The sequence below is a fragment of the Erpetoichthys calabaricus genome, chromosome 15, assembly GCF_900747795.2.
Source record: "Erpetoichthys calabaricus chromosome 15, fErpCal1.3, whole genome shotgun sequence".
Classification (NCBI taxonomy): Eukaryota; Metazoa; Chordata; class Cladistia; order Polypteriformes; family Polypteridae; genus Erpetoichthys; species Erpetoichthys calabaricus.
The window spans coordinates 84,129,670-84,153,699 of NC_041408.2; the positions used below are offsets into that span (position 1 = coordinate 84,129,670).

Sequence of the window (24,030 nt, forward strand, 5' to 3'; positions counted from 1 at the left end):
CCATGGAAAGGGATTGGCAATGTACGAGTAATCTGTCCTTCTTCCCCTTCTGCAGATCACCTGACCAGAAATCGGCCTAAAACTCCTCCAGTTTCTGCTCATTTAAGGAAAAAGAAACAACTTAAGGGGTGTGAGTCACGTCACTTAAAACAAAGGCAAAAGAAGTGAATCAGCAGCAGAAATGGCTCACTGATTAAGAAGATGGTTAGAATGAAAAACCTGCAGCCATTGTGGCCCAACAGGAGATCTGGTAGGATCTCTTCAGCAGCCATGGACACCGTGAGAGGGACTTTAAAGTCACAGGGCTTATAGGCAACTTCACAACACAGCCAGAGGAGAGAAAAGAACGAGAAGGTTAAACTCAAGCTAACATTAACATTTTATAACATGGTGTAAATAGAGAAAGGAGTTTTATAACAAGATAGGAGGATTGTTTGCATCTCTCGGACTGACAACTTGACCACAGACACACATTGGTATTGAAAAACTCATCAGAAACTTCAAAGACTTTGTTGGACAGTTATCTTTATCTAAAGATCTTGACCATCCATTGTTCTCCTCTCTTAGCCTGGAGAGCTTCCATTATTTTTTAAACCTAAGATGTCTCACGTAAAGGTTTTCCAATGCTGTGTCTGTCCTTGTGTCTGCATAAACACAGGGAACTCCCATCTCGGGCGGCATGGTGGCGCTGAGGGTAGTGCTGCTGCCTCGCAGTTGGGGAGACCTGGGGACCTGGGTTCGCTTCCCTGGTCCTCCCTGCGTGGAGTTTTGCATGTTCTCCCCCCGTGTCTGCGTGGGTTCCTCCGGGCGCTCCGGTTTCCTCCCACAGTCCAAAGACATGCTGGTTAGGTGGATTGGTGATTCTAAATTGGCCCTACTGTGTGCTTGGTGTGTGGGGTGTGTTTGTGTGTGTCCTGGCGGTGGGTTGGCACCCTGCCCGGGATTGGTTCCTGCCTTGTGCCCTGTGTTGGCTGGGATTGGCTCCAGCAGACCCCCATGACCCTGGTGTTTCGGATTCAGCAGGTTGGGAAATGGATGGATGGAACTCCCATCTCTCTGTCACATCTTTGCCTGAAGAAGGGGCCTGAGTTGCCTGGAAAGCCTGCATGTTGTAATCTTTCTAGTTAGCCAATTAAAGGGGTCACTTTGCTTGACTTCTCATTACGACAGTAGACTGAAAAACTAACCTGTGGGTAAAGCGCAGAATAAAATCAACAGAACTAAATTGTAATTCAATAACGGGTTTAAAGTTTGTTTTGGAATTGGGAAGGGAGATGGTTTTTGGCTTTATTCCCATTTTGAAGAGTCATCACAATGTGAAAAGGTTACTCCGATGCACCCCCCCACATACGGTCCTGCAGTGCTGCAGCTAAACCCACATCAACAGACTTTCAACACAGCCAAAGGGGAATACAGAGGAACTGACAGGCAGTGTTCACATAAACAAGTTTGACGAGGGTGACCTCCATGACCCGTAGGACGCCAGCAGCAAGTGGATCTGTTCTGAGAATTTTACCTTGAGAAGGCAGGTCCTTTGAGGGCTTCATTCTGATTTGGCTGTCAGAAAAGAACCTCAGCTATCTAGGTCAAGCTCTGCGCTGGCGTCATACGATGCGATGGCTGCATTACGAATGACACAAATACATTGCACATTTGGTATGCTTATATCGATTAACAGCAAATTAACGTACAACCTTGAGCGCCTTCTGTACACAGGACGCATGCACATTGCTAGGCTGAACGCACTCTCTTAAATGTAAGCACGAACTGCAGCATCAGTGGGGCCAGGAGGTGCATTTTAATTTATTGTCTGCAAGATCCCTTCAAACTTCCTTCTAATTTCCCCAAAAGATTTTCTTCCACCTGCCACATTATCACTCAGCTAGAAAAGTGCCTGCAACTTGAAGCTCCAGGAGTGCCGGATGAGGCTGATTTTATAAAAAGAAAAAAAAAAAACAGCTAGGCTGTCACTCCAGTTTGTGCAGAAATGTCTAAAGTCTCCAGGGTAGAGTGCCCCCTGGTGGCTGCTTAGGGTGTTACGATTTGCATCTTCCTTTTTGGACTTTGAGACTTTTATACGGTTTGTGCAGAAATGTCTAAAGTCTCCAGGGTAGAGTGCCCCTTGGTGGCTCCTTAGGGCAAATGTTACAATTTGCATCTTCCTTTATGGACTTTGAGACTTTTACATATTTTTTTTATAACCTAAAGAATTCAATTTTGGCATTTGCTTTTGTCTATTGTGAATTTTTTTTATATTTCCCTAGCCACGGTACATGTCAAGGACTGGTAATGCTTATTTGGTATTTACTTAGGTCCTCCTGTGCCTTTGAGTACATTGGGCAGCAAGTTGGCACCATCTTTCCATTCGGCTGCTACTCCTTAATTCATTTCAGGTCATTGTGGAATGTTCTTCACCACGTGAGATTTGGCCTTCCTTGTATCCTGGTGGAATCCATTTCAAGGCCGTCTTTGAATGATGGTAATTCGGGGAGATGCAGGATGTGTCCAGCCAGCCTCATTCGCCATTCCGCAACAGATTTCAGACAGTGGACGTGACTTCAGCCTTCTGCAGACCTCTTTGTTGGTAATGTGGTCACATCTGCTTATCTTCAAGATCTCCCTCAGGCATCTCTGGTGGAACACATTCAGCTTCTTATCAGTTCTGACTGGGCTCTCCCATGTTACACTGGCATAGATTGCGGTTGGTAGAACAATGCTGTTGTAGAGTGGGAGATTCACATCGATGGTAATGGTGGTGGCAGACCAGTTGGAGAGCATTCTTTGAAAAAATTGCTGCTGTCTTGCCAATTTAAGATAACTAATAAACATGTGCCATTTCCTGCTCTGCGTTTACCTTTAGCGCCTTTCCTCTGTATTTACATGTGTGTGAACGTCTCTTACCCAGCACCCCCTCTCTCAGAAACATTCCCGTAAAGATTCTCATTATTTTCGAGGTTCCTGTCTCACCCCCTGCTTTGGTTTTATACTTTCAGTGATTGAAGGCAACTCCATCACCATGTGCCTTACATCGGCATTCCCCCCCCTAGTCCCGTAAAATCTGCTTCTCACACCCTCATACACCTTTATTGTAAGAGCATCCCTTATCTACGATGGAGTGTTCAATCAATGGTTGTCCAAAGTGAAAGCGCACTCAAGGTATCGTGTTTACACACTGTGACAGATGGCCGGGGCCCATGCCTGGCCAGGACGCCCCTTCACCACATCTGCCAGGGGGACAAGGGTGGGAAGCCCAGTATCTCCCCCTGGACGCTAGATGGCAGCCTCCCTGGGTTGCAGCAGAGCCTCAGACCCCCCCCCCCAGGGCTTCATGGGGGGTTTCAGTTCTGTACAACTCTGTGGGGTTCCACAGGCACCACCACGGGGTGCTGCAGCAGGAGCTGCTGGTCCCTTTTGGGCACTGGTTTCGCCTTACCCAGAAGTGCAGCCAGATGTTGCCAATCAAGCACCTGGAGCACTTCTGGGTACCCAGTAAAAGGGAGCCAGCGACCACCACTCAGCGGCCAGAGTCGGGTGGGAGGAGGACAAAGCTTGCTTGAGGAGGAGTGGTGGTAGAAAAGAGAAGGAAAGTGCGTGATTTACTTGTGGACTGTGTTGTGGCTGGAGGGATTACGGGGAAGACATGCCCTCCAGCTGAAGAAAAATAAACAGTTAATTTTATTTAACCCGTGCCACTGTGTGAATCTGTGTCGGGTCGGGCGCTATATAGCGCTCTTCTTACAACACATACACACAGACAGGCACAAAGACATAATTCCAAAAATGGTATTTTTGAACTTCTGGAGGTCTAAAATGTCAAAATTCATCAAAATCTCAACATCGAATCTTTGGACGATTCCAATACTTTCCCTACACTTCATGTACGAGAAAGTCAGGGAGGTCTAAAACCTTGAGACTCATCAAAATTCAGGGGAACAAATCTTAAAAAACAACTCAATTGAAATAAATTCAAAAGACGTTAATTAGCAGCAAAAAACAGGTCACTAATTAAGAATAGGGTGAGAATGAAAACCTGCAGCCAATCTGGTTTGTTCTGACATCCCAGAGAGCCAGCGATTAGGTCCAGCGGAGACTCTAGTATGGCATGGTGTGCATTGGACACTTAGAAAGAACAGAGTGGCCTTAGGTAACATCATTAGGAGAGGGCCAGGAGATGGACAACTCTTCCATCCAAGGTATGTGGAGATATGTGACGGTAAATGAAGTAGTAGGATGTTGTACCATGTTAGCCATAATGGATGCAATGAGGAGTCAGGCAAAATTACATCTTTAATTGGCTAAGTCAGTTAGCCAATAAAAATTGTGCCTTACTTCCCATTGAAGTTAACTGAAACATTCAACAGTACTGAAGAGAAAGGAGGCTGTCACTAGGTGGCACTGTTGATCAATCACTAATTCATCCATTGTTTGACTTGTCTGTCTGATTTATGGACATCTGTAGCCAGAGGGTATGCTGACAAAAATAATGTGCGTCTGACAAAAACTGGCTACCTCTTAAATAATTTGGCCCAAAATGGTCAGGCCCGGGCTGTGCTTTATTTGTGGGTGCTATCTGTTTGTGTTCCATCTCCACAATGTGCTTTTCACTTTCAGTTTTTGGGTTTCTCTTGTTTTAATAAAGCTTGCCTTTCAATTTTTCCATCATTCACATTTTTATTGCAGGCATAAACCAAATATCAGGAGATGAGGGACGGTAATACAGAAATTTAGAAATGGTGGACAACACCAAAGGGCTGTCACTAGGTGGTGCTGTTTTACCAATCAGTCATTCACTCATTTAGTTTATTTGAAGTGGGGGTATCCAGGGGTTTGGGTGTGGGGGTCTCTAAAAAACTGGATAACACTATTGGTCAAGCTTACGGTGGGATGGCGGCCCAACATCCTCCCACTCTGGCAATTCAGAGAGAGCAACTGACCTGACTGCACTTGTTAGGAGACCATGGAAGGGAAGTTCAAATCACAGCTCAGTCACCGTTCATGTGAAGTTTGCACGCTCTCCCCATGCCTGTACAGGTTTTCACTGGAAACACTGGTTTATTCTGACATCCCAGAGACCCAGCGATTAGGTCCAGCAGAGACTCTAGTATGGCCTAGTGTGCATTGGACACTTAGAAAGAAGAGAGTGGCCTTAGGTAACATTTTAGGACAGGGCCAGGAGATGGACAACCCATCCATCCAAGGTAGAGTTGCAGGGAAGCTGGAGATATGTGAAGGTAAATGAAGCAGCAGGATGTTGTACCGTGTTAGCCATGATGGATGCAATGAGGACTCAGGCAAAATTACATCTTTAATTGGCTAAGTCAGTTAGCCAATAAAAATTGTGCCTGACTTCCCATTGAAGTTAACTGAAACATTCAACAGTACTGAAGAGAAAGGAGGCTGTCACTAGGTGGCACTGTTGATCAATCACTAATTCATCCATTGTTTGACTTGTCTGTCTAAATTATGGACATCTGTAGCCAGAGGGTATGCTGACAAAAATAATGTGCGTCTGACAAAAACTGGCGACCTCTTAAATAATTTGGCCCAAAATGGTCAGGCCCGGGCTGTGCTTTATTTGTGGGTGTGATCCGTTTGTGTTCCATCTCCACAATGTGCTTTTCACATTTTTTGGGTTTCTCTCGTTTTAGATGCTGGACCAGATGATGGACAAACTCCAAAAGAGCGAAGTGGAACCTAAGTCAGTAGATATTGCCAGAAATTGCCCGAAGAATTTTCAGAATTAAGTGCCAAAACTTGAAGAGCAAACCAAATTGTGATCAAAATAAATATTTCATAAAGTCCTTACTCAAATTTAAAGTCCTCAGCCCTCACTTTAACTAGAAGTTGAAATGATTCAGTAAGGAATACAAATCTGGGATGTGTGAAGCCGGGCGCCAGTGATGAAAGCTTTGACCTACAGCATCATGTAACTTACATGGCACGTAACCAGCAAAAATCACCACTCTTAGAAAAGAGAAAATCCGCAATTTCGTAAATGTCTGCAATTGCACAATCAGAGCAGCAATAGGCCATAGAATTAAAGAACGAGATTAATTAACGACAAGAATCGGCACCTAATGAAGCAACTGGTTGGAGTTTGAGGCCCTGACTTTGTTGGTCTTCTGTTGGCTCCCTCACTTCACATTTCATTTCTATTTGGGTGCCATTTAAGAATAGAAATGAAGAAATTCAGAGGAACGATGAAGAAATTCTGGGGAACAAATCTTAAAATGCAAGTCAATTAAAATGAATGGAAAAGGAGTTAATTAGCAGCAAAAACAGGTCACCAATTAAGAGAAGGGTTAGAATGAAAATCTGCAGCCACTGGGGCCCTCCAGGACCGGAGTTGGAGATCCCTGCTCTAAAATGAATTCTACCAGCAATATATGGGGACACAGAAGAAAACTTGTTAAGGGTCACACAGAGAACCGCAGACACACGGAATAAATGACAAAGAATTGTGACAGAGAGGATGAACTTTAAGGACCCTTCAAAACTTGACTTGATGTTATTTTGGAGACATTAGGTGGAGAGGATTGACAAGCCTTTTGTGCTGAATGGCCTGCTCTTGTCAAAGTGATGCTAATGTTCTAAATGCTCTATTGTTCATCGCTCCTTTTTGTTAGTGTAGAAAATATACAGCAAATTACCTTGGCGATGGCAGAATCAGGCCCAGATTTTTGTACAGCACAGTTCCAAGAATAAAGACGGTGGATTCATCCAGTTCTGTAAAAAGTAAAACAAAAAAAAAAGGCCATGAAAGACGCTTAGGGAACCTGAGGAGTTAAACATTTGAAAGCAGCGGCTGAATCCCGAAGGGAGGTTTCTTTTCACGGAGCACATGGCTTTAAATTCGGCCAGGGGACTTACTAAAAACGCTCTGGAAAGAAAATTACCTGTTGATGCTGGAGTGAAAATCCCTTTAGGAATAACCACTCGGTCTTCGGAGTTTCTGGCCCAGTCAACCATGCCTTTCCTGCCTTTCATGGGGAAGTTGATGTCTGTCAGAACGGAGGAGGCTGGAAGTTTCTGAATGCTGGCCACTGTGAATGAAAAAGAGGACAACAAGGGGAGTGAGGTCAGACAGAACCGAAAAAAAAACCAAAAATAAAACAAACGCTGTCTGTATTTCTTTTTAATTACGTAGTACTAGGGTGTTGTACCGTGTTAGCCATTATGAATGTAGAGAAAAGTCAAGCAAAATGACACCTTTTATTGGCTAGCTAAGATTATTTGTAATCTTTTTAGTTAGCCAATAAAAGGTGTCATTTGGCATGACTTTTCTCTTTTTTAATTACGGATACATGAATGAATGTAAGTATTAACATATACAGTTATATGAAAAGGTTTGGGAGCCCCTCTCAGTCTGCATAATAATTGACTCTCCTTTCAACAATAAAGATAACAGTGGCATGGCCTTCATTTCCTAGGAACATCTGAGTACTGCGGTGTTTTCCGAACAAAGATTTTTAGTGACACAGTATTTAGTTGTCAAATGTGAAAAACTGGCTGTGCACAAATGTGGGTCCCTTGTCATTGTGCTGATTTGAATGCCTGTCACTGCTCAATGCTGATTACTTACAACACCAAATTGGTTGAATGAGCTCGTCAAGCCTTGAACTTCATAGACAGGTGTGTCCATCAATCAACACAATGCAGTGAATGAACAAAAGAGAAATCGAAATCAAATCAATATTTGGTGTGACCACCCTTTGCCTTCAAAACAGCATCAATTCTTCTAGGTACACTTGCACACAGTTTCTGAAGGAACTCGGCTGGTAGGTTGTTCCAAACATCTTGGAGAATTAACCACAGATCTTCTGTGGATGTAGGCTTCCTCACATCCTTCTGTCTCTCATGTAATCCCAGACACACTCGATGATGTTGAGATCAGGGCTCTGTGGGGGCCATACCATCACTTCCAGGACTTCTTGTTCTTCTTTACGCTGAAGATAGTTCTTAATGACTTTGGCTGTATGTTTGGGGTCGTTGTCCTGCTGCAGAATAAATTTGGGGCCAATCATACGCCTCCCTGATGGTATTGCATGATGGATAAGTATCTGCCTGTATTTCTCAGCATTGAAAACACCATTAATCCTGACCAAATCTCCAACTCCATTTGCAGAAATGCAGCCCCAAATGTTCAAGGAACCTCCACCATGCTTCACTGTTGCCTGCAGACACTCATTATTGTACCGCTCTCCAGCCCTTCGACAAACAAACTGCCTTCTGCTACAGCCAAATATTTCAAATTTTGACTCATCAGTCCAGAGCACCTGCTGTCATTTTTCTGCACCCCAGTTCCTATGTTTTCATGCATACTTGAGTCGCTTGGCCTTGTTTCCACGTCGGAGGTATGGCTTTTTGGCTGCAACTCTTCCATGAAGACCACTTCTGGCCAAACTTCTCCGGACAGTAGATGGGTGTACCTGGGTCCCACTGGTTTCTGCCAGTTCTGAGCTGATGGCACTGCTGGACATCTTCCGATTTCGAAGGGTAATAAGCTTGATGTGTCTTTCATCTGCTGCACTAAGTTTCCTTGGCTGACCACTGCATCTACGATCCTCAACGTTGCCCGTTTCTTTGTGCTTCTTCAAAAGAGCTTGAACAGCACATCTTGAAACCCCAGTCTGCTTTGAAATCTTTGTCTGGGAGAGACCTTGCTGATGCAGTAGAACTACCTTGTGTCTTGTTGCTGTGCTCAATCTTGCCATGACATGAAACTGTCTTCCACAACCTCACCTTGGTAGCAGAGTTTGGCTGTTCCTCACCCAGTTTGAAGCCTCCTACACAGCTGTTTGTTTCAGTTAATGACTGTGTTTCAACCTACGTGTGACATTGATGATCATTAGCACCTGTTTGGTAGAATTGGTTGATCAGACACCTGACTAGAATCCTACAAAATCCCTGACTTTGTGCAAGTGGACCTATAAGAATTGATGCAATTGAAGGCAAAAGGTAGCAACACCAAATATTGATTTGATTTTTCTTTTGTTCGCTCACTTTGTATTTTGTAAATTGATAACAATAAACAATCATTATTTATATTTCTGAAAGCATTCTTTGTTTACAGCATTTTTTCACACCTGCCTAAAACTTTTGCACAGTACTGTATATCTCAAATACATACACAAGAGAGATTTTGATTTTTAATACATTTTTCAACCTGTTTTCACTTTGTCGTTAAGAGTTTTTAAGTACAGGGTGTCCCACTCGGGAGTACAACATTAAAAATGCGAATTACTCTGCAACGCGTGCATGTATCATCATGCAACAAGGTTCAAAATATTCCTTATTTAATCATAATAATAATAATAATTCATTACATTTATATAGCGCTTTTCTCAGTACTCAAAGCACTATCCACACAGGGAGGAACCGGGAAGCAAACCCACAATCTTCCACAGTCTCCTTACTGCAAAGCAGCAGCACTACCACTGCACCACTATTCTGTGTCATAAAGAGGCGGGCACTATAGCGGGCGCCGCTACAGGGCAGCAGGACGGGGCAACGTGCCATACCTCTCATGCCAGTATGGAAGAGATCCGATCGTTTTTTTGGAGACAGGGTGATCTCGAAAGGTTTGTGGCCACCTTGATCGCCCGATTTAACTCCCCCAGATTTATTTCTATGGGGATATTTAAAGGGCAAGGTTTATGCAAGCAAACCCAGGACGATCGAACAACTGAAAGCAAACATCGAGCGTGAAATTGTTTCCATCGACAGTGACATGTTGCAGAGGACATTCTCAAATATGGAGCGTCGCGTTTCCTTGTGCGCGGACGTTGGAGGAGGACATTTTCAGCACCTTTTTGTAATGTGGACTTGTTTTCCACTAAATATGGAATATTATGTTCAGTTCTTACAGCTCGCCTTTACGTTCACGCGTTCGCGAGTAATTTGCATTTTTAAAGTTGTACTCCCGAGTGGGACACCCTGTATAAACTGATGGCCACAAATAGTAAGTCTATTTCAAGTTATCTCTTTGAGGGCTGAATATTTTTTCCAAAAAACGTAGTTTTATGAAAAGCAATTGCATCACACAGACATCAACATACAACGTGGCTGCCAGTTTGCCAAGAATGTGCGGCAGGCTTGCTGCCAGGCTGTCGTTGCGTGGCTGGGGCAGCAGCAGCGGTCACTGTCACAGTGCATTGCAGTCTGGTTTGTACCTCTTGTCATTGTTAAGTGGCAGTCTTCCCAGGCGAACTGTGCCATAGGCTGTGTCAGCTACTTGAACCTGTTCAGCACCACGAATAGCTGGGGACCAATCAGCTGAAGCCGGAACCTCACAATCGTCTTCGATCGCTTGTATCAAAATCAGAGTCTGACAAGTCATAGTCCAGTTCAGAGAGAACAGTCAAAACGTCGTCCCCGGAGCGTTCTGCTTTACACATCCACTTGGATCTCTCGCCAGGCGTCAGGGCCATTTTTGCCGTTGTTTGTGCCTTTCTGCTCATAGGAGTGCTGGAAATCTCGGTCAAAACCAACGAAGCTAACTTTCTTCCTAGCAACAAGACACCAACTAGAACATAACGGTTGGTTTTGTCACAGTTGACAGTTGGTTACTATCGTCAACTCCTCCTTTTGACAAAAGTCGACATCAGCCCTGAAAGAGTTAAATCTAGAACACCGTAACGTGTGCAGAAAGTGAAGGGGTCTGAAGACTTTCAGAGTCCACTGTGTGTCCGGTTTAAAGCCTTCGTCAGGACTGACTCTGGCTGAGCGTCAGGAGGCGTCCCTCCCAGGATTGCTGAGGGTCTCTGGCCCACCCATAATCCTTCGGATGGGACCAGTAAACGGATGTCAGAATTCCTCGAGGGGTTGCTTGAGTCTGCGGTCGTTTGGCACCCTGCCCAGGATTGGTTCCTGCCTTGTGCCCTGTGTGGGCTGGGATTGGCTCCGGCAGACCCCCGTGACCCTGTATTCGGATTCAGCGGTTTGGAAAATGGATGGATGGGTTGCTTGAGTGAACTCTTCAGTAAAGACTTAAATCAGCAGACGGACTCTGAACACAATTTTAAAACGTGAAATAAAATACGGCAATGTGGATTTGAAATTCATTCCTGAGCTTGCCTCCTGTAAAAACTCGGAAATGGCTTTAACCAGAAGAGCTCATTTCCCTTTGCGATGCTCTCCAACAAATGGAGGCTGCCTTTTGTATATTTTTATTTTCCGGAGTCACGCCGTTTGAATCGCTCAGTGTCACATAAAGCAGCCATCCTTATAACAGCAGGGCCTTTTGGATGGGAATGTAAATGACTTCTAAGAGCCGGGGATAACAGCGAACATTTGGCGAAAAGTGTTACAACATGCAAGACCTGCTAGGGAGGGCAACTGCTGTGTGAACGCCAGATAAATTATTCATGGAGGCTGGCGTGTCGGTGTCAGAGCTCTGCTAGGACGTGAAGACAGTGGACTGGGCTCTGACAAAAATGGTGCGTGAGAGCAACGGGCACTCAGATGCCAAGATGGAGGACTTCCTAGGCGTCAGATAACAAAACGTGGCCGACTGATGGGGCCTTTACTGTACAACAATACGTATCCTCTGTGAGGTTATTAGATTAGATGTAAAATAGATTAGACACATTTTATTAATCCTATTGGAAAATTTAGGTGCAGCAGCAGAAACATAAAAACTGAAGATACGAGCTAACAGGACAAACAATGCAATCAATCAAAAGCAAGAAAAATAAATACATAAATATATATTGTGCAGAAACGGCAAAAAGAATTTAAAGAATACAAACATTTAGTTTGGGACGTCAGGAGGAAGCATTGAATTGCCTGATAGCAGTAGGCAGGAAAGACCACCCAGAGGCGCTTTGTAGCACACCGTTAATGGAATGAGCCTGCGCTTGCACACTAAAGTCCAAGAACAATACAAGAATAAACAGAATGGACCCCCAAATCACGGCATGTTAATCATTTCAAGGCCCACTTTAGGAGAAGAGACTTGGCCAGAACAATCCAGAAGCCTCCTAATGTGCTAATCTCAGGCTTCACAAATGAGCTCCGTATGTACAGCAGACCGACCGCGGGACTGGGAGAAGATGCTTTTCTTACAACAAAGCCAGTGAGAAAGTCATTGAGGTGCCGTTAAAGAAAAGAAAATGTACTCCTTAGGAGGGGACTGGGGGACCACTCTGTGTGTTGTGCTCAGGGGGAGCAGCCAGCGATTGGCAGCGGTACGAGCGGAGCAGGACTGGGGGGGCTCCCTGTAGAGGGCATTGGGATTGGCAGCGGTGGGGACACAGGCCAGAATAAAAGGTGGTCCTGCGGGGCCCAATCAGGGAAAGACACAGAGAGTCTCCAGTTGTCACCTGAGACGCTCAGAGCTGCGAAGGACAGCTTCCTGCCTGGGTTTGTCACCTCGTTTTAATGGATTATTTATTTGTTTCTTTTTAACCTCCACTTTCCACTGTGTTTATCCATCCATCCATCCATTGTCTCCCGCTTATCCGAGGTCGGGTCGCGGGGGCAGCAGCTTGAGCAGAGATGCCCAGACTTCCCTCTCCCCGGCCACTTCTTCTAGCTCTTCCGGGAGAATCCCAAGGCGTTCCCAGGCCAGTCGAGAGACACAGTCCCTCCAGCGTGTCCTGGGTCTTCCCCGGGGCCTCCTCCCGGTTAGACGTGCCCGGAACACCTCACCAGGGAGGCATCCTGATCAGATGCCCGAGCCACCTCATCTGACTCCTCTCGATGCGGAGGAGCAGCGGCTCTACTCTGAGCCCCTCCCGGATGACTGAGCTTCTCACCCTATCTTTAAGGGAAATCCTCCACTGTGTTTATGGATTATTTATTTATTTACTGAACTTTTTGAACACTGTTGTTAATTTAAGCGCGGGAGCACTTCTGCACCTACCCCTTTGCTTTGAGTGTTGTGTCCTCATCTGCTCGGGGACGCTATTGGGTGGCAGCGGGTTCAAGAGGCTCCCCAGAGCAACTGGGCATGTGGAGCCGACCCGCACCATCACGGCAAAAACATTTCTGTCCCTCGATGGACGTCACATTGAGACATCATTTAAAGACTTTAAGGTACAATGACATACTTACAGTCTGTCAGTCCTTGTCTAACTCGCTTAGTCCTGCACAGGGGGCTGCTGGAGCCAATCCCAGCCAGCATAGGGCGCAAGGCAGGAACAAACCCTGGACAGGATGCCAGTCTATCACAGGGTCAACACACAGACACTTTAGATTAGGTGTCACTAATTATGCTGTACTTACAACTATGTAATTACCTGCATGTTATTACCTTGTACTTAATGTGTAATACGGTATAACGCTATAATTAAGCACTCAATTGTAATTCTCATTTTACAATTTTTATTAAGTATGAATGTATATTAATTGTGGAATAACAAATACAATTGAGTGCTGTGGCACCCTTACCCAGCCGGGACGCCTCTGTTCTGGAAGTCCCGGGGCACAGCCGTACCTCCCCTGGGTTGTAGCGGTGCCTCAGACTCCCACAGCACTCCACGGGACTTCGAGTTTGGCACAGCCCTCTTGGGTTCTGTGGGCGCCGCCAGGGGGTGCTGCAGGTACTGCTGAGCCCTGTGTGGCAGTACTTCCAGCTCCGAGGTCATGGGGGGGTCCTATAAAAGGCCTGAGTCAGGAGGGAAGAGGGATGAAGCTTGCCAGAAGTGGAGGAGGAGGAGTGTAGGCGGAACAAGGAAAAGAAATGGAAAAAGGAAGGACTGCGTATTGTGTTATTGGTGCTTGTACTGTGCCGTGCCATGGGAAATGACACAAAAGCACTGTGCCCACAGCCATAAACCCGTGTTGTGTGGCTAAACTTGCATCTGCGTCTGTCTGTGTTGGGGTTTGGTGCGGCTGGAGCGCCCTCTGGTGACATTACATTGTGTTTAACAGAAGGTGAGTCTGTAATTACACAGGTAATTACATGGCAAGCACAGCGTAATTAGAGACACCTAATCTAAAGTGATACCCACTCCACGACACAACTGAGCCAATTGACAGTGGCATCGCCAGTTCACCTAACTGGCAAATCTTTGAATGGTGGGAGGAAAACAGAGCCCCCAATGGAAACCCACACTGACACAGGGAGACCCTGAAAACTCCACATGGGGACGCAAACCCTGGTCTCCTTACTGTGAGGCAGCAGTGCCACCAATGTGCCACCGTGCCGCCCTCTTGTGTAAGTGTGCATTATTTATTCTGGTATACTATATGCTACTATATGACTGCTTTAAGAGATGCCCCTTCGGTCTCAGCTTTCAAATCTCACTACTTCAGTTTAGCACACCCTGACTAGAGCTGCTGATTAACTGTGCAGACTGCATCTCTGTTGTTAGTCATTAGCACTAAAACATAAGTAACATGATCGTTGTAATTTGTTACTAGCCCTCACCTACTCTGTTTCTCTTCTCGGTACTCAAATGTGGCACTTGGTGCCACGGCCCACCTGCCAAGTTGTTTTGCCTGCCTAAAGTAAAGTCATCTGTGATGGAGGATCGCAGGAATCATGGGGTACAGGGGTCCTTCCATTGGATTGGCTGGCCCTGCGCTGACTCAGCTGTGGAATGGCCAATAGGGGGAAGCAGCTTGATGGCAGAGGTCTCCAGGACTCTGAACAAATCCAAATCGTATTATGGGATATCATCTAGTGTTAAGGCAGCGTGGTGGCACAGTGGGTAGCGCTGCTGCCTTGCAGTTAGGAGACCCGAGGTTTGCTTACCGGGTCCTCCCTGCGTGGGTTTCCTCCCACAGTCCAAAGACATGCAGGTTAGGTGCATTGGCGATTCCAAATTGTCCCTAGTGTGTGTGTGTGTTTGTGCGCCCTGCGGTGGGCTGGCACCCTGTCCGGGGTTTGTTTCCTGCCTTGTGCCCTGTGTTGGCTGGGATTGGCTCCAGCAGAACCTACCCCCCCCCCCCCCCCCCATGACCCTGTAGTTAGAATATAGCGGGTTGGAAGATGACTGATTGACTGACTCATTAACCCTTTGGTGAGCTACTTGGAAAGGGGTTGCGAGTTACCGGTAGCTCGCCAGCAACACTAAGGTATGTAGTACCACCTCAGGGCGACAGAGGGCGCCATCGCTAACACCATCTCTCTGTCTCTCCCTCTCTCTCTCTTTCTATATATATATATATATATCCCTCTCTCCCCTTCTCTCTCTCTCTCTCTCCCTTTCTCTCTCTATCCCTCTCCCTGTCTCTATCCCCCTCTCTCTCTATCTCTCCCTTTCTCTCTCTCCCTCTCTCTGTCTCTATCCCCACCCCCGTCTCCCCCCCCCCCCCCCCCCCCCCCCCCCCCCCCCCCCCCCAGGAGGCCACCTGACTCCTCCTCTGCTTCCTGTTTGTTGTCCGTGACAAACTGCAAGCTGGCAGAAGAAGATGTGCCACCCTGACCTGAGCACTTGTAAACAACACCCTGTAGTTAGGATATAGCAGGATGGATAATGGATGGACTTGTCGCATCATTGGCGTCATGCCTGTTTTCCGTGCTTGGGCGATCACACTGTTCTCGAATGCTACAGAACGATGCTCGGGCACAACTGTTCCAAGCGGGCACCAGCATGGAGAGATCACATTAGTCAAACGAACTAGACTTTGGGGGGGGGGGGGGGGTCACATGCATACAAATGTGCCTGAACACAGAACGAATTGCCAGTGTGAGTACCCCCTAAAACGGGCCTTTAATTCCTGGACCTACTTTCAGGGTGTAACTTTCAGGGTTAGGATATAGCGGGTTGGATAATGGATGGATGGATCTACTATTGAATCCTGCTCCGTACTTGTAATATTTCTATTGTACTATTATATTGTATTGAGGGTGACTTCTGTTCTGTTCTGTGTATTGTACTGTATTGACCCCCCTTCTCTTTGACGCTCACTGCACACTCAGCCTACCTAGAAAGGGGTCTCTCTTTGATCCGCCTTTCCCGAGGTTTTGTTCCATTTTTTCCCTACAAGGGTTTTTTGGGAGTTTTTCCTCATCTTCTTAGAGAGTCGAGGCTGGGGGGCTGTCAAGAGGCAGGGCCTGTTAAAGCCCACTGCGGCACTTCTTGTGTGATTTTGAGCTAAACACAAATAAATTGCATTGTATTGCATTTATGTATCATTCTCCTTAACTAATTTCTATTTGTTTTTCTTCACAAGTAACCACTTCTTTGACATCCTGCTAGGCTTCATCATTTGTATAAAAATGTGCTGCAGACATAAATGTTGCTGTTGTTGTTTCTGAAAGCACATCTTCACTTTGGCGTTTTGGGTCACTGAGTGTAGATTGATGGGCAAAGATGGCAAATGCATCCACTTCAAATGGAAAGTGCAGAAAGTGAATCCACTGTCGACGCACCAGTAGACACGTCTTTAACCACAGAATAAGCACCCTGAGGTTAGAAGCAGGCGCTGATATGGCGCATTGCCGCACCCACCACACGACAAACCAACTGAGGATCGCAGATTAGGACCCGAGTGCAGCCATGCGACAGACAGGTGACACCTCAGCACCACACCAGTTCAGATGGAATGGAACCAATGGGAGGTTTTTTATATGGTGGCTGGAGTGCCAGGTTTTTCCCTGCAGGTTGGAGGGCCTACATGCAGGGCTGGATGCGAAGTAACGTCATACCCAGGACGGAGAGAGTGCAGGTTAAGGGCCTCGCTCAAGTGCCCAATCGAAGTAGAGTCACTTTTGGCATTTACAGGATTTGAACCGACAACCGTTCAATTACCAGTGCAAATCCCTAACCTCAGAGCCACCACTCTGCCCCAGCACCTTGCCCTGGCAAAAACGCAGAAGGCACGGGAATACGCTGAAGTAAAACCTGCCAAGACACCTTCATGAAGTAAGACACTCGAGGCTAATTTTAAACATGCATGCTGAGTTTAACAACAGAGACGAGAAAAGATTTTAATTAGTAGGCAGAGTTACCCGTTGATTAAGTGCTCGCTCACTTATAGCAACAACAGGCAGCCATATTGGGTCTACAAGAGTCCAGAAGAGAAGAGACGACCAGACTTCACAAGCTGGCATCACTTTGAACGTGACATCTGAGATTTTGGATAAAGACACAAACATTGTTCACGGTGCTTCACAGTTGTTCAGAATGTTTTCATGGCCAAGACTTGCATGTTTTTTGGACTGACTTCTGAATTCAATTCGACCTCCCAGTTTTATTTCTCCCCTTTTGACTGCGTTGTTTGGTCTGACCCGTCTTTTGGTCCTTTTTCTCTGTTTTATTCTGCTAAGCATCCTCTTTGGTGGAACATAATGACTGCACTGAAGATAAAATCAAGGACGCCAAAAGACACATCAGTTTGAAGATCTCATATTTAGCTGTTCTCTGTTCACTTGAGTTGTTTTTGGGTAAATGAAAAGCACTGATAATGTTTGAGATGTGCCATCTGTTGAAATGACAAATGCAATGGATTTTATTGCTACAAGTGATCGTGATGCACCATCTGTTGGAATAACAAATGCAATATATATATATATATGTCTCTGTTAAATGCCATTTGGTATGGGATTTGTAAAAGTCGTGTTAATATTTAATATGTGAATCCTCTTCAAATGATAAATGCAATGTATTTTATTGTTACAAATGTTTGTGATGCACCACCTGTTGGAATGACAGATGTAATGCATATGTCTCTTTTATACAATATACCATTTGGTATAGGATCTGTAAAAAGCAGTGTTAATGTTTGAGATGTGCCATCTGTTGAAATGACAAGTGCAATACATTTTATTACTGCAAATAACGGCTTGCAAATATCCCTACTCCTAATGGTGGAGTGGTGGCTCTCAGGCTAAAGATCTGCGCTGGTAACTGGAAGCTTGCTGGTTCAATTCCTGTTACTGCCAGAAGAGATTTTACATTGGCTGGCCCTTGAGCAATACCCTTAACCTGAAAATTAGTCCGAGGTGCTGTATAATAGCTGACCCTGTGCTCTGACCTGCAAAGGTCATGCGAAAAGAAAATTTTCCCCTAAGGGATTAATAAAGGGTATCAAATTATATTAAAAAAAATGTTTGTGATGTGCCATCTGTTGAAGTGACAAATGTAGAACTTTTTTTATTACAAAATGTTAGTGATGCGTCTTTTCTTGGAATGACAGAGTTATAGTCAGCAAACAGACACACAAAAAGCTTGTGGCATCAAATTCAACAAGACTTGAGGCTGGAATTGCTGCCAAAGGTGCATCGACAAAGTATTGAGCAAAGGCTGTGAATACTTATGGACATGGGATTTCTCAGTTTTTTTATTTTTAATAAATTTGCAAAAAATCTCAAGTAAACTTTTTTCACGTTGTCATTATGGGGTGTTGTGTGTAGAATTCTGAGGAAAAAAATGAATTGAATCCATTTTGGAATAAGGCTGTAACATAACAAAATGTGGAAAAAGTGATGCGCTGGGAATACTTTCTGGATGCACTGTATTTCTTAACGTATTAATAGCAACAAATATCCAAGTATAAAATAAAAAATAATTCTATACAGAATAAAAAAAAAGAAAGACCATCACTTGCATTACACCAAAGGTGATACGCAGTTTCAAAGGTCTCCTCCTTAGCACTCACGTCCCCACTGTCTGCCATTATGATGCATTTAGGAGCAGCAGCTTATTATCAAAGTCCTTGAGTAAAGCTGTCAGGTGGACTCACTGCATCGGTGAGCCATCTTCAAGGGTTATGTTCGATTGTTAACTTAACATTGGATTATATAATAGTAAGGGACACCTACATCAGTCAAAACAAATGTATCTCCTGACACTTCCAAAGACTGACGTCGCACCAGCTCTGTTTTTATTCCTCTACCCAGGCCGCTGCAGGACATGATGCCTCCGACTCTGATTAGCTGTTCTGCTTTACTTACTGTTGGCAAGAATTATGAGTGTCACCATTTCCACTAAAAGGTTAATTCACTGTAGAGGAAGAATGAAGCTGCCAGCCCAGTCTGCGCTCTTTTGAACTCAAGTGCCCCCCTGAGGACAGCTCAGGCATGACATGAACTCTTCAGGGTGCTTCATCTCAATGCATAAAGCAAAACGACTCTGAGATTGCAAAAGAGGTGGAGACACTGAGTGCCTCAATACTATGTTTGAACATTTCAATGATTAATCTAATTCTTTTGATATATTTAATGATATACTATTTAAAATAAACAATACTGTACGTATTAAAAAATAACAATTATGTACAAGGCGTTCCCTCTGTGTCTACAGGAATTTTCCTCCCACATCTCCAATGATGCGCTGGTTAGTTAAATTCTCAGTTCCACCTGAGCCAACATGTCCAAGTGAGTTGAGGGTCCGCTGCTCTCTCCATCTGTCGTGCCTGAGATCGCCTGTTATAGTGTATCTGTTGATGGTGGCTCTTCCTGTGCTTTACCTTACCTCAGAGAGTCCTCCTCCTCCTCTTCTTCTTCTTCTTCATCTTTTAAAGCTTTTCACCCTTTAATGTAGGAACGCTGCATTAGACCAGCCTCCCCCATTTCTTGACTGATACCCCTTAGATCTCCCTTCTCACAAGTTCTCTTTAGTCATCCTCTCCATGTCCACTTCATATCCAGGTTTTCTTCTCCAAGTTCTCTTTGGTCATCCTCTCCATGTCCACTTCATATCCAGGTTAACCTCTCTTCTCATGTCATGCCCATACCACCAGATTAGATTGCTTCGGTCCGCTTATATCCCTTCATGCCAATGGTATACCCTGACGGCAGTGGCCCCTTTCAGCAGGGTAATGCACTCTGCCACAAATGTTCAGGAATGGTTTGATGACCAAAGCAGAGAGCTCAAGGTGTTGACTTGGCCTCCAGATTCCCCAGATCTCAATCCAATCGAGCACCTGTGGGATGTGCTGGAAAAACAAGTCTGATCCATGAAGGCCCCATTTTGCAACTTTACAGGATTTAAAGGATCTGCTGCTAACGTCTTGGCACCAGAGACCACAGGACACCTACAGAGGTCTTGTGGCGTCCACTCCTCCCTCAACGGGTCAGGCATGAGGGGCACCTACCCGATGTTAGACAGGTGGTAATTGTTTTATTTTCTTTGATATTCCCGATGACAGGTTATTGAAATGAAGCTTTGCCTTTTGACTCTCGGGTCAGGTCAGTTTGGGAAGCACGCACTACTACAGAGTGTTGGCGCAACCAACACACGATGAAACAGCTCGAGATCCTGGTTGGCAACCCCCCAGACAGACACGCAGTCCAGTCCCACCATCCAGAAATGACCGTCTATGTGCCGCAGCCAGGTGTTATGTGGGCATCCCCTTGGACTGGTCTGGCCAATCGGGTCCTCAACAGTGAGTGTGCTGTGAGCCGGATCACCCTCGGGTAATGACATCACATGGCCGTAGATGAGATTAGACAGGAGTCCGTGTGGACTGTGATGTTTGCTGATGACACTGTGAGTTGTAGTAAGAGTAGGGAGCAGGTTGAGGAGACCCCGGAGAGGTGGAGATATGCTCTATAGAGGAGAGGAATGAAGGTCAGTAGGACCACCACAACAGAATATGTGTGTGAATGAGAGGGAGGTCAGTGAAATGGTGAGGATGCAGGGAGTAGAGTTGGAGAAGGTGGAGGAGTTTAAATACTTGGGATCAACAGTACAGAGTAATGGGGATTGTGGAAGAGAGGTGAAGAAGAGAGTGCAGGCAGGGTGGAATGGGTGGAGAAGAGTGTCAGGAGTGATTTGTGACAGACAGGTATCAGCAAGAGTGAAAGGGAAGGTCTACAGGACGGTAGTGAGACCAGCTGTGTTATATGGGCTGGAGAAGGTGGCACTGACCAGAAAGCAGGAGACAGAGCTGGAGGTGGCAGAGTTAAAGATGCTAAGATTTGCACTGGGTGTGATGAGGATGGACAGGATTAGAAATGAGGACATTAGACGGTCAGCTCAGGTGGGATGGTTGGGAGACAAAGTCAGAGAGACGAGATTGCGTTGGTTTGGACATGTGCAGAGGAGAGATGCTGGGTATATTAGGAGAAGGATACTAAGGATAGAGATGACAGGGAAGAGGAGCAGAGGAAGACCTAAGAGGAGGTTTATGGATGTGGTGAGAAAGGACATGCAGGTGATGGGGGTGACAGAGCAAGATGACAAGGACAGGAAGATATGGAAGAAGATGATCCGCTGTGGCAACCCCTAACAGGAGCAGCTGAAAGAAGAAGAACAAGAAGCTGGCCGCTAGTGGCGTAACTGACGCTCCCTCACAATGCAGATCATGTGCCTCATTCAGGACTCCATAGGTAACACAAAGTCAACCAGTGGTACCCAAGGATTCTCTGAAGAGACACAAGTCCAGTCTTCATCTCAGGTCACTGGATAGCGTCCATGTCTCACAACCATATAGCAAGACAGAAAGCACCAGGAATCTAAAGACCTGGACCTTTGTCCTTTTGCAGAGATATCTGGAGTGCCACACACCCCTTTCCAGTGACCTCATAACACCCCCCCATGCTCTCCCAAACTACTGACTTCATATGAAGAGTCATCAGAGACATGAATGTCACTGCCAAGGTAAGTAAACCTCTCAACGAGGTCGACATTCCCCACAGACAGACACACACTGCTGATGTCCGTGCCTAAGAGGTCATTAAAGATCTGGATATTGGTTTGTATCAGGACCTTCACAAGTCCAGACACTCAGACTCCTCTCTCGGTCTCTCGAGACCCCCAATCAGAGCCTCCATTGACTCCATGAAGATCACAGCATCAACAGCAAAGTCAAGATCAGTGAATCTCTCTTCACCAACAGATGCCCCACAGCCGCTGGACCGCATGACCCTGCCCACCACCCAATCCATGCAGTCGGAGCAGATCAGAAAACTGACGGACCCCAGAATCAACTGGGAAAAACGCAGAGGTTTTGCCTCTACTCTGCACAGCACTCACAGTACCAATTTACAGGCCGGCCATGATATCCAGCAACCTTGAGGGGATCCCGCAAAGTCTCAGGATGTCTCATAGGGCAGCTCGATCAACTGAGGCGAACGCTTTACGAGAATCGACAAAGTCTGCAAAGCAAGCCTTGTGACTCTGATTTTGGTTTAAGACTCGGTTTTGAAGGCTTCTCTTTTTGACTTACTATTTTGACCTTTGCTTGTTTCTTGACTCCATTCTTCCTCCTGATTTTCACCCAACAGGGGAAAAGACGTCACACAAAAATCACAGAGAAAGATTCAATAACGTTCGCAGTCATTATACTGGAGATTGTCCTCATGGTTTTGCACTCGTTTGGATCTCCTTCATGGTCCTTTGACTTTTCTAAACCCTGCAAGCTCCTCAAAGCTCAATACAAAATGAGACTTGAAAACCCCAGCCCTGGTCTGTTGTAACAGAGCGCCCTCTAGCAGCTGCAGATATTCCTTCATTGCCATGTCCCAATTTCTAATTAAGGGGTCAGGCTCCCTTCGCTGGCTCTAGCCCTGCCTGTTCTCCATAATCTGCAATGAAGGAACTACAACCAAGTAAGGGCCTTGAACGCAAGACACTGGATCTGTGAGGCAGCACCTTTGTGTAAAATGTACCTGCAGCTATTCTAACAGGTGGTACTTAAAGATCTCTTGTAAGTTGCTTTGTGAAGAAAAATGGCAGGTGATCAGCTCCAAATCAATGCTGTAACTGCATGGATACGAGCAAGGTGAGGTGAGTGTCTCTTGTAGCCTTCTTTATCTGAGCATGCTAAAGGGGGGGATTGGGGGGGGGGTAATTAAGACAAACAGAAACTCAGAGTTCCAAATGCTGATAATTGCAGTATGAAATTGTGTGCGATGGCAGGAATGGGAAGAAAGCAAAAGAATGAATGGTGACAGGCTGACAAGTCTTAGATGTGCCACTTGTTAATTGAAGGTGTTTGATAATAAGGCTTAGCTGATTAGGGGGCTCGGAAAGGGGAGCGGGCTGAGCGCACGAAGACAATAGCCTGTCTGTTCTGAAAAACAAAGTGGAAAACACTTATTAATTTCTTTCTTTTTTTTTCCATTCGGAAAATGAACACTGATTATCATTTTCCCTTTGTCAATGTGATAGAAGTTCACAGGAGGGCAGCACATTTCTGGAGGGTTTCTTGCATTTTAAAAAAGGTTCAGGCAGTGTCCTTTAAAATAGGCAGAAGAATGGATAGGGAGTGAGTTCGGAAACCCATCCGTGCAGGGGATGGTAGGGCCTATCGTGTAAGAAAGTGAAGGCCCACCTTTGAAAACCTGTAGAGTGAGCAGGGCCAGTGAAAAAGGTCAAGGAGTTAATCAAAAAAAAAAAAAAAAAAACTTTAGCATCATTCCATGACAATCATCATCCCAAAGTAAAGCCATTTTCATGCACTATTGATTGCTGTAGCTCGGGCAGCTTATCTGGCTTAGCCCAATAGTGTTAGTTCTGAGAACTGATGTACAAGGAGGGCAACCCATATATTTCTCTCCCTCTCTCTCTCTCTCTCTCCTCCTTTCTCTCTCTCTCTCTCTCTCTCTCACACATCTCTCTCTCTCTCTCAAGCCCCACCCCTTCGGAGTAGCAGTGAGGGGAAACACAGAGCAGCGGCATCTTCCACACGCACGTACCTCTTCACGAACACCCAAGTAAGTTTGACTACAGTAAACCTGACATCCGACAATATTTTGTCGTCATTTAACTCAGTTGGAATCACCGTTATGCAGCTTAACGATCACCTCAATAAACATGCCATTCTCAATAAGTTTCAGTCGGGTTTCAGAACAAATCACAGTACAGAAACTGCACTCGTTAAAGTAGTAAATGACTTGCGGGTAAATGCAGACAGAGGCCATTTATCTGTCCTCATCCTCTTACATCTGAGTGCCACATTTGATACCATTGATCACAATATTCTTAGTAATCGCCTTAGTCAATGGGTGGGCCTCCGTGGCAGGGTCTTAGATTGGTTTGAGTCCTACCTGGCAGGTAGAAAACCCTTTGTTAGTTGTGGTAATTATACTACAAACACACTTGATATTCTTTATGACCTATCACGGCCACCTCAGGAAAACAATACAACAATAGCGTTGTGGGGTACAAAATCTGCAGATTTTTGTCTATA

General features: G+C 45.5%; 1 protein-coding gene across 4 annotated transcripts in view; it reads right to left on the reverse strand.

The window, feature by feature from the left end:
* The window catches only part of adgrb3 (adhesion G protein-coupled receptor B3), an 872,307-nt gene that overhangs the window by 349,841 nt on the left and 498,436 nt on the right, over nucleotides 1-24,030 (reverse strand). For all 4 annotated transcript variants that reach the window (XM_051919125.1, XM_051919127.1, XM_051919124.1 and 1 more), the window contains 2 exons: nucleotides 6,897-7,043; nucleotides 6,651-6,726 (listed from right to left, as the gene is read on the reverse strand). In XM_051919125.1, coding sequence (XP_051775085.1) covers nucleotides 6,651-6,726; nucleotides 6,897-7,043 — 223 coding nt within the window. The remainder of the gene's footprint in view (nucleotides 1-6,650; nucleotides 6,727-6,896; nucleotides 7,044-24,030) is intronic.